General features: G+C 37.1%; 1 protein-coding gene across 2 annotated transcripts in view; it reads right to left on the reverse strand.

Moving 5' to 3' along the window:
* ankle1 (ankyrin repeat and LEM domain containing 1) overlaps positions 1-11,249 on the reverse strand; it is a 96,212-nt gene extending 84,963 nt beyond the window's left edge. The window contains exons 1-9 of one of the 2 annotated variants that reach the window (XM_024278888.2): positions 10,842-11,249; positions 9,847-9,999; positions 9,603-9,708; positions 7,945-8,068; positions 5,376-7,661; positions 5,131-5,302; positions 4,846-5,008; positions 4,614-4,746; positions 1,278-2,572 (exon numbers count right to left, since the gene is read on the reverse strand). In XM_024278888.2, the coding sequence (XP_024134656.1) occupies positions 2,406-2,572; positions 4,614-4,746; positions 4,846-5,008; positions 5,131-5,302; positions 5,376-7,661; positions 7,945-8,068; positions 9,603-9,708; positions 9,847-9,999; positions 10,842-10,924 (3,387 nt within the window). In that variant the 5' untranslated portion in view covers positions 10,925-11,249 and the 3' untranslated portion in view covers positions 1,278-2,405. Of the gene's footprint in view, positions 1-1,277; positions 2,573-4,613; positions 4,747-4,845; positions 5,009-5,130; positions 5,303-5,375; positions 7,662-7,944; positions 8,069-9,602; positions 9,709-9,846; positions 10,000-10,841 lie in introns of those variants that run through there. The other variant, XM_036211513.1, reaches the window with a different exon arrangement.
* Between the last annotated feature and the right edge of the window lie 195 nt (positions 11,250-11,444).

The following is an 11,444-nucleotide window of genomic DNA, read 5'->3' on the forward strand; positions in this document are numbered from 1 at the left end:
TTTTCTAAAGCAACTTACAAATGAAAACAATCAAAAATGGGACCAGAATCTAAAGTTTGTAAATGACGCACTCTGAGGAAAAAAAACAAACACAAGAAATGCAAAGACGTGTTTTTTTGTTTGGGACAAAAGGAAACTAAGAAGAGGTCAGTTTCTTTTTTAATGACGTAGGAGTGCATGTCGAGTTAGAGCGCCCATTCCACCTTCACAACATTGAGGAGTTTAGCTTGTTATCTTTGGCCGTGCAGTGCAGGGACCTTCATTTGTCGGCAGAGTTCACAGTGAGTGGGAAGGGGTGGATGAAAGATTTCAGGTAGGGAAGGGGATGTGGAAGAGGCTGCTCTGTAGGCAAGAGTCAGAGCTTTGAATTCTGATGCAAGCAGCTGCGGTAAGATAGTGCAAAAGATCTGAACAGAGGTGAGAGTTGTCCCCTTTGGTTGGCAAAAAAATGAGGCAGCGTTTTGGAATACTTGAAGTTTGATCCTGCAGGTTGCCAGCTTTGTTAGAAGAGCAGCAATAAAGTTAAGACAAGGCTACTTAAATGTAAAGTTAAGGACTGATCCTTCTAATGTGGAAGGGACAGGAAAGTTAAGCTAGTTATTGATGACAACTCTCAGATTTCTTGCAGTTTGTCAAGAAAATCAAAGGAAAGAAAAGTTGATAGTAAAAGGGTTTGCAGAGACTTCTGTCTTTGAGACAGAGCGCTAAGAATGCTTTTCTTTCATTCAAGCAAATATGTTTGTGAGACAGACATAGATGTGTGTCATCACCAGCATATAGATATTAAGACAACCTGTCAGCAAAAGATGTATAGTCGGTGTTCGATAGCTTTAAGGATTCTGGGAAGCAGTAGTTCAGGATTGTAGGTGTTAAGAAATCAAGGTTGGCAGTTTGAGGTTTCTTGAGACAGATCATTGCTCCATCGGGGCTGTAATCTTTAGGGAAGTAGGACAGCAGCATGTCAAGGTCATCACAGGAGGTACCCAGATGGCCCAGTGGCCGATAACTACAATCTCAGACTGTAAAAGATGCAGACTTTGATGGCATTCAAAGGTTTTAGGGTTGTTGAAGGATGTAGCAGAGAAACCTCCAGCTGGCAGCGATAAGTCAGGCCCTGTCAGTAGTGTGGGAAACAGCAGAGTTGGAGGTGAGGTGGAGTTTTTCAGCATGATCCAGGTTTTTGGAAGCCGGACAGCTGATTAAAGCAAAAGTCAGGATAAAGTCAGGCTTGTTAAGAGTTAATAGGGAGATCAAGAAGAAAAGATGGACAGTCTGAATCAAATGTGTCACTCCAGTGATTTATTACATACGTTTAATGCTAAAACTGGAAAAACATGTTTTATAAATACATTTTTAAAAATCCATCTGCTATTCCTAGGTTTATTTGCCATAGATGTAAAACTACTAGACAGCTTATCAATTACAAAACCCTGAAGTGACACCAATTGGAAATACAGTTACTGATCAGGTACAGTTAATGAGAAATTATCTAAATGGGGCTACTAAGTACAAAAAATTAGTGCTAAAAGGCATAATACATATGCAAAATGCTTTATATTTTACACAAAGCACTGAGAAAAACTGTAATAACCAATCAATAACAAAAAAAACTCATTTCTTCAGATGATGCAAAACTTTCTTTTATGTCATTTTAATTAAAAAAATTAAATAAATGGAAATCATTGTTATAAAGATAATTCAACAAGATTACTCTAAATTGAATTCTGTTAAGGCTATCAAGCTTGAAACAAATACATTTATTCTTTTTAAAAACATTATGCTAATCTAACGAAGTGCAGGTGTTTTTTGTTTTTTTTTCTCTGTCCCATTTTTATTTTTTGGCAAAGACGGAGATGATTTTATTTACTCAAAAGAAATATAATAAACTACTTTACAAGGTCAAATTCAAGAGTGTCAATGATCTAATTTTTGGATTTAGGTTGGGGGCTACAGAGAAGTACATAATATATTTACAAAATGAAAGCAATAAATCCAGTGAAATTCATAAGCTCTAAAAGATTAAAAAAAATGATCCCATGTAGAAAGCCTAAATACTTTTAAGAAATGTTAAATCACAGTCTGTTTTTAAGGATAGACCAGTAAAAAAAATATATGAAATCCAAAATTGTTTAAAATCAATAACTTTCTGGTCAATTTGTTGCATCTATATAAAAATATATCAAAAACATTTACAAAACCCTAATTTAAACATTTTACGTTTCTAGACTTTTACTAAAAGAAAATGTGAAAAATTCCAGTGAAAAGTTTATAAGTTCCTGATGTTATAAACACCAAATCCCATCAGAGCAATAAAAGACTGCTTTCTACTCTAATGTCAGTCGGGTTTTTTTGTCTCAATGTATGGGTGCCTCGCAGCTGCTCACACATCCCTCCGCTGGTGGTTTTTACTGCCTGATATCAGCAGGTCTGAGCTGTCTTTCCCCCTCAGCCAGAAAGATCTGCATGGCGCGATATAACAGGTGGATGCCGAGTTCCCGCTTCCTTTTCATCTGCCAGTTAGACATAACACCATAGAAATCCCCGCGTTTCTGGTTGGTGAGCATTTTTAAACCTATGACAGAGAGAAGATAACGGTTACTAAAAGTCCATCAAAAATAGGGGGTCAAAGTGTTGATAAGTGCATGAAATGTCTAATCGGAGCTTAGTACAAAAACACAAAAGATCAAAATTCTAGGATGATACAAGAAAATGAAAAACAGATTCAATAAACTGCACGTGGGGAATTAAAGTCTTAAGGTTAGTATATGAAATAAAGCTTTTGAATGTTCAAATCAGTAAAAAAAAAAAAAAAACCCTATTAAGTTTTGTTAAACTTTGGGACAAAAATTATTTTTCAGTTGCAGATTCTGCAAAGTTGTTCCACTTAAAAAGATGATAGAGGTCTGTAATGGTTATCATAGCTGCACTTAAACTGTGAGAGACAAACTGCAAAAAAAATAATAATAATTCCCTAACTCACATACTATGATTTTTTTTTTATATATCAAACAGCCTGTCAAGGCTGCATCTTGACAGCAGAACAATAAAAACACAATTAAATTAAAGAGTATTTTGGGCTAACACTCAATTCAACTTTATTTATATGGCCCAATTTTACAAAAGAATTGCCTCATTGGGCTTCATGCTGGTAATTTTACAGAAGCATGAAATATAAACAATAGCTAATTGCTAAACTAAACAGACTAAATAAAGCTGATTATCTAAGATATTCTTGTTCAAAACCTTTTTTATAAAGTTATTAGTGGATATTTAAAGGGCTTAAGGAAATCTCAAGAAAGGTGACATCAAATATTCGTATAAAACACTCAAAACTGAACTTAAATCTGTAATAGTTTGTGTGTGAATGGGATTGTGATGGTAAAGCACTTGCATAAAAAAAGATTACCATTGGAGTTTTAATTATGGTTATGAAGTTTTAACCAAAATCCCACAACCTACAAGTCTTAAAAAGCCATGTTTCATGTTTATCTGAAGCCTGTTTCTAAAATCTCCTCTATATGGGCGTGGAGATTGGTGCAGAGCTGAGTAGCCCCGCCCTTGATCCCCTCTTTCTGATGATGATGATGACGTAAATCTTCTGTTACTACAAAAAAATGTCAAGCAACATCAGAAATATCCAGTCGTATTGTTTTGAGCCAGATGCCAGCTTGGATGAGATAAGTGTAGAGCTTCGTGGATCAAATCGTCCATGAAAACACATCAGAATGGTTTTGTTTTTGTTACTTCTGATGTTCAAACAGGAATGTCCTAGAAAGCTTTAGTTTAAAAGAAGAAATACTAAGAAACGCAAAAATGAAACTATTTTTTACTACATTTGTTCTTTTCACAAGAAAAATGTCACATGTACATGCCAAAAACTCAAAAACAGGATTTTCATCGGAGGGGTTCTTTAAAGATGGTAGAAAAGCGCCACATTAGTTAACAGTCTTCCCTCGCAATAACGTAGTTTACCCTACTCTACCTTGCTATTTCAAATTATTTTTTGTGCAATTTTGCAATGTGTGTGTGTTTTTTTTTTTTGGTTTTTTTTTACAGTGCATTTTGTTCTGCCCTCTGATTGGGTGTAGATTACTGTCAATCAATCTCTTACAGAATGCTTTCAGTTTTCCAAATTTACATACATTTTTGATCACGAGTAGATATTAGTTTTTAATTATATAATACTGAACTTGTTTTTCTAAAAAAAAAAAGGGTTTGAGCTTTAAGAGTTTAAACAAGTGGAAAAAGTGTGAAGATGTTCATGTTTGTCAGAGAAAAGTGTATAAAGACTGTAGTGAGGAGTTTTTACAGTTTAAAAACATGTAGAATAATTGCAAAGAAAATAAAGCTGACTACTTGGCAGATTCCATCTACAGTATAGCTAGTTATTTTTAGAAAGTAACTTCTTCAATAAACTTAATTTACCAAACATCAAGTACATTTGCCTAATATTATTTTTAGCAATTTTTTCTCATTTCATTTGCTTTTAACAAATGCTGCTTCCCCAGTTGCACATTCTACTCACTTTTAGACTAGTAGTTGGGAAAAATTCAGCTAAAAGGTCAGTAGTTTAGATTCCAGTTAGTGAAAACTTGGACAAACTATTCACTCACCAATGGCCTCCACCATGCAGGCTTCTCTTGTGTAAGCTTCCACTGGAATGACGTTCTGGAAACAATGGAGGGAGATGACTCCCTGGCCAGCGTTCCACACCTGGAGGATTTGCTGAACTTTGGGGCAGAGAGTCTGTCAAATGGAACCAAAGATGTGTGCTTTAGGGAGAAACTACACATTTTTTACATTATTTTCAAATACAGAAAGAGCTCTAAAACAATGCTATTTTACCTTGCAAGTCTTCTCTCCTTTATAGTACTCTAAAGCCTCGTAAAGGTGGCTGTAAGGACGCGAGCGTTTTCCTTTGCCCACGTAAAATATAGAATGGATGAAAGTCTGGAAGCACTCCTGAGGAGTCATGGTGTGACTGCGGAAGGGGAGGTTTTTGGTAACTCTGAAGAAAAAAGAAAAGTTTTATGTTTGGCAGTTAATCATCTGTGAATGGCTAAAAGTCAGAAAATGATCCAGTTATTGTGGCTGCTATTAAATGTATTTATAAATTGTAAAACAAATAACCTTGGATCAAGGAGAAGGTAGTTGAAGCTTGATTTAATAATCCCCTCCCTCCACTTCCTGTTCTGATCGGGCTGGTCAAACTGCTCCCACAAAGCCTGTTCATCAGCTTGGCAATCAGGCAACTTGAAGGTGTGTAGCACGACACGCAGTTCAGGACTGAAGCTCGAGTTCACTAAAACAAATACAAACATAAATTAAATGTTGTCTAAGACAAATGTTAAGGTTAGGGTGGTAACCAGCATTACCCGTTTGTTTCTCTGACTGCTTCTGGGGATGCGGTGACTTCGATTCTTGCAATAGGCGACACAGTCTCTGCATGTAGGTGGGCCTTGTCCGACTGCTGATTGGACCGGGACTCTCCCCCATCTCCACAAGCCTCAGTCGCAGCTCCTTGTCAGTAATTCCTTTGATTTCTGGTAACAAACTGTCCTTAGAGTCACCATTCTCCTTCTTCTGTACTTCTGTCTTGGGCTGCACATTCTCCTTTTCTTTGTTGGCCTTTGCTTCAGAGTGCAAGGATCGCCAGTCGTACAGAATGGTCTCCTCACTGCTGGTGGTGCTCATACTGGAGCTGATCGATGTGTCTGCTGTAGGCGGGATGTGTGTCTCGATCAATCTGTGACCCTCTTCTGTGTCCGTGTAAAGGTATTCCACTGGTTCGTCCAGGTCTTGAATGAGAGGGCGCCCGCCCGGGGTGTAGGATAAATCAGCTAAGCGCTCTGACCGGCGGCTGTTTGAAAGTCTGCTCATGCTGTACCTTGGTGTGCATCCTGTACCTGGAGTACAAGGGAGATCAGAGTCCTCCCGTGATCTCCGTGGAGAAAAACAGCTGGAAGTGGATGAAGATGAAGCAGTGTCTGACTGAGTGCTGCTGCTTTCAGTAATCCAGCTGTCTTTGTTTATGACACAGTCTACCTGCTCCCTACATGAGGCACCATTTCCTTTTGTAGTTTCTTCATCAGCACTAGTCAAATCATCAGTTAGAAACTCTTTACCCTCAGAATTATCCAAGTTCTGCCTTCGAATGGCAAGAATAATCTCAGCCAGATTTTTTTCATAGGCATCGAGTGAGTTATCGCGATTATGTTCTAGAATGACTGTGTCATCCAGAGACTGTGACTTATCACCTCTCGACAGAATGAGAGTATCAGCTTGGCTTTTACTGAGACTAGATTGAGTGCTAGATTGTGAGTCCAAGCTACCCATGGGTAAATCGTTTTCTTGTTGACAACTCTCTAAGCAGGACGGTGTAGAGTAGGGTGTGTGGGGTGAGCTGTAAGGACATTCGCCGTTCTGAGACCTGGCTGTTTGGCGAGGAGTTCGTACTGGTGTAGGCAGAGTATCCTCAAACAGAGAAGATGTGGCGAGAAGACTCTCCGGGTTGTTGCTGGTTCTCATTGAACAGCGGCTCAACCTTGAACGTGTCCTGCCTGTCACAAAAGGACTTGGGGTAAAAGAAAAGGTGTCATTTCCCTCTAATCCGGCAGCTGCTTCCGATCTAGTGTTTTCCACCGGCTTGGCGGTGTCTGCCTTGATGTGAGTGTCGGACAGAGGTCCATCCGGTGCATCACTGTTTGGTTCATCTGTTTGTTTTACCAGATCTGGTCGGGGCTCTACGGTTTTAGGATTTGAATCCGTCTCAAGTTGTGTTGGAACACCTGAAGGAGGATTTTGCCTCATCTTTTTATCATTTGAATCTTCAGGTGCCATGTCAGCCTCCTGTTTTGGATTCACAGAAGCATCCAGAGCACTGGTGTAATGGTCACTATCACAGCTACTATAATGACTGCTACTGGTTCCACTGCTGCTGCCAGCACCAGACTGTCCCTGCTGTTTTAATGCTTTCGCCTGAGGCTCTTGTATTTTTTGTGCATCCTGTTCATCCTCGCTCACATCTAAAGCATAAGGATTTATGACTGTTTTTTCCATTTCCTCTTCTGTGCTCTCGCTGCTTTCTCTGCAGAAAACATAAACGTGATCTGGTGATGTGACGTCAATGCCTTGCTGGGGTAAAATGGTGGCTGCACGTTCTGAGTCTAAAAACTCAGAGTATTCAGTTATGCTAAAAGGTAACGTGCTGGAGGATTGCCTGCCTTCAGCAGAACTGTGTTCAACACGTTCAGGACTGAAAACAGGACAATACTCATCAATATCCCTAAAGCTTACACTTTTCCGAACTGTTTGTCTGGTGGGAGAGCGCGCGCCATCCACTGCAGAATGTTGCTTGCTTCCTTTAGTTGGGAATTGTTCTTTATCTGTACATAAAGCATCCTCGTCGAAGACTGGTGTTGGAGCTGAAGGCGCTACAGCCGACATCCGAGTGCTTGAAAGAACGCAAGCGCCAGAGAAGCCGTCAAAAGACAATTCTCTGCAACTTGGTCTTCCAGAAGTGTTAGGGAAGTTGTAAAACGACGATAGTCTAGTGCTGCTCCATGGGGCATCACCAAAGTCACATGTCACAGATGCTTGGGAAGAAAAACTGTATTCTGACTCAGGATAGCCAGACGTGTCGGTCTGATCTGAATATAAAGCTAAGGAGGAGAAAAAAAAAAAGACTTCAGAAGGAGCAAACTGCCTTCCATGGTGATAATATGTAACAAGCAATTTTGAAAGTCAGATAGTAAATAATTTAGTTTTTTACTAATCAGGGATCAGTATTTGACACTGTAAACAAAATACACACTCTTGATTAAAGAATAAAGCTTCAGGATTCAGTGAAATATTAATACCTAAAATTTGTATATTTGTGCTTTGTGACAACTAAGAAACTTTGTTTTTAAACTAAAAGAAGATTCTTAATTGAAGATATTTTACAGTATTTGAACTGAGGGAAGTCCTCCTCCTCAGTGTCCGTTGTGCTGGCCTGGTATTCCTGAAGAACTTGTGCACATCGTTGGTTTTCTTGTTGCTCTGCAAGTTGCCCAGGTGTATTCCCATCCTTTATGAACAAACACAAAAAAGATCATAAATAAACAGAATAAATTTAAGCAAAAAAGAATAGGTTTAAAAAGGAATAAACCAAACAATTTTTAATCATAAAACGTTATTTAATCAATTTAATCAATCAATTTTTTATATTTTTCAGGCAAAAACGGTTTTGTGTTAGTCTTTACTGAAAGTTTGCTTAGTTTAAATAATTAGTTTTGAAAAATACGTTTTCAAAAATTAAGTAAATGAGGTTTAGAAAAAAAAATGAATAAACAAATTGATATTTAAGGGGGCTAGACCATATTTTTCTTAATACTATCAGAGTAAACTATAACCATATATATGATCATTTATTACCATTGGCAGACTAAAGAACAAAATATTTATGAAATATGAGTTATTTTTGTGATTTATTTTTTCTTACCAGGAATTAAGACGCCTCAATCTCTGAGGTTTCACTTTATGCTGCTTGTGGGTGCCGTCCATTTCATGACATCAACCTAGAGCCTGCCTCAAAATGAAATCCGAACTTTTGCAAAGATGGATGTGCGTAACATGCATATGGCTTTAGTACCCTGGATATCGCTACAGTGGTTCACAACACAAATACACATGGCGTCTATGCCCGACTGTGCGTGACTTGGGGTAGGTCTTAAAGGAGTTCGGTTTTTAAAGCAACAAACGCTTGTTAGACTCGGAATTTATTGGATACAGAACACAATTCAAAGATTTATAGTATTGTGCATTTAAAATGAAAACCATTAGCTCAGTGGAGAAATTGGGTGTTTGTGTTAGCCTGAGGGGCGGGGCTGGCAGCACAAACTCCTCCCAAAAGAGGGTATTCTCACTTCGTTTTTATGGGTTGGTAGGGGCTAGAGCACAGAGCCAGGTTTTTAGAGGAATGCTCAGAAATACGTGAATGGATCAAAATACCGCTTTGGAGTTCAGAGTGAGGAATGAACATTATAATACACTGAAAATCTCAAAATGTTGATTTGATACTGCATTGTATAGCCTCTTTAATCAAATTGTGTTTAAAAGGACATCAGATAAACTATGAACTAGCAGTTTGAAACCCAGTTGATTAAGCATCTTAAACATAGAACCAAGTAACACTTAGGATATTCAGTTAAAAGGTCCATGTGAAACACAAACTACTAACACAACAAACATTCCTGTAGCTATTTGGTTCCTAGGATGCTTAAATGACCAGCAATCAAAAAGGTAATTTATTTTGTTAAAATTCCAAATGTAAAAAAATAATAATAATAATAAAAAATAAAATAAAACATAAATAAACAACACTTGTGAGATTATGGTAATGGATAAGAGTAAGAATTTGGTGTTACATTTTCAGCAGAGATGTGCCAATTACTTAAAATAAAATGAAAGTTTTCATTAAATTTTAATGTGTCTAGTTAATATTTTGTTAAATAGTATCTGTACTTCCACATCAAAATACATTTCAAATAAGTTGATGTTCTTGTTTGATATAATTGCTGGAAAATATGCCTTAACATCATTAAACGTTATAAAAAACTTACATTATCTTTAATATTTGGATTTCCTCCATTTATTAATAGTAGCTTGACATTTTGATAGCACCCCCACAGTGCAGCGATGTGTAGAGGAGTCAGGCCTTCGGATGATCTAAAAGAAATAAAACAATAATAATTATAATAAACTCTGTGGTCGTTCTGATAAACAAATATGTGCATTATGCACATATTGTTACATTTAACAATATTATAAACTCTGTGAACAATTGCAAAAGCAAATATCTCATACCTGACATTAGGATCAGCTCCACGTTGCAGCAACATTTTTAAGCAACGTATGTTCTTCTCTGTCTCTTTACCCACAGCCAAGTGTATTGCAGCTACCCCTTTGCTACACACCAAGTCAGGACTGGCCCCTTTTGAAAGAAGCAGCTGCACAGACCTGACAAGGAACATAAGTACGTCAATATATCAGTAAATCATAAAATATGAAATCATATAGGGCACAAGGACATACATGAGTATTTTTTTTATTCATAGAAATGTAAGACTTGCTTAAATCATGTGGGGATTTCTGTTTCAAACTGACAAGTAGTGAATGCTTCTCTTTAACACGGAAATTAGTAAATTGATATTTTTAGCATAAATGTGGTGGAAACGGATAAAATCCAGCAGGCTTCACCTGGTGAGTTTTTTGTTTATGATTCTGGCTTTTAAAACTTTAGTCTTAAAGAGTAATCTGTAGGGTAAACATGAAAAAGATCACAGTTTAGATTTGTGAGACGAGTAAAAATGTATGTCTTAAACGTCTGGGAGAAAAAAAGAACACAATCTGACTACAAAAAATGAAGGAAAAAAATTCTTCATTGTGATTGTTGACCAATATAAATCGTATTGACTTCTTTATTTTTTATCATGCTCTACAGGAAATAATTAAACATATATGATTATATAGCAAAATTATAAAAGTCAAATGTATTTCTGGTTATTGTGAAGGGTTTAGGTCAAAACTGGAAGATTACATATGGGTTTGAGCATATATTAAATCACAGCTGAAATTATCCACATCAATTACAGCGTAAAGTCTTGAAAATATAGCCTTATACAAACAAGAAAAAAACTTTTACCTTTCACTGAATGTATAATGACAAGGCCAAACACAATAAATAAATTAATAAAAATATACATATGTGTAAGGGAAGTAATAGTGACGAGGTTATGGGTAACTGTTGCATCCCTCACGATGCAGAACATGTCTGAACATAACAAAGAGGTATTTACTACCTGGGATTCCCGTCGTTCACTGCATCACAAAGCTGGCTGGCCAAATTCTTCCTAAAACGATCCATCACCAAATTAGTTTGCATATAAATGAAACTATGTTAGCACAGACATTTTCCGAGTTATCTAACAACGAGCTACGAGAGAGCTCCGAACGAAGCTTTAGCCTAAGGAAATAACGCACTCGCAAATGGAAATGTTTGGGTTAATGTCTGAATTAGCATTTTAAATTCAGTTACACAAATGCACATCCTTAAATATCCCGGCACTATCTTAAATGGTGAAATAGAATCACATTTATAAATGAATAAATCAATACAAGCTATGAAAAACTATTTTTTTAATATGCGTTATTGTTTTGGTTAAAGTTCCCTCCAAAGCCCCTAGCCGGAAGTCCCACCCAAACCCGCTCCTGATTGGACAACGATTCACCAATCGGAGAACATGTAACTTTATTGACAATTTATTCAGTAACAGGAAAAGGGAAAAAATACTTTTCTCTGTCATCGTTTTCCACCAGAGAACAAATTACATTAATGAAACTAAACAAACTAAACGAAATGAAGTAAGTAAGTTTTTTGTTTGTTTTTCAAAACACCTTTATTA

The sequence above is a fragment of the Oryzias melastigma genome, linkage group LG4 (assembly GCF_002922805.2).
Source record: "Oryzias melastigma strain HK-1 linkage group LG4, ASM292280v2, whole genome shotgun sequence".
Taxonomy (NCBI): Eukaryota; Metazoa; Chordata; class Actinopteri; order Beloniformes; family Adrianichthyidae; genus Oryzias; species Oryzias melastigma.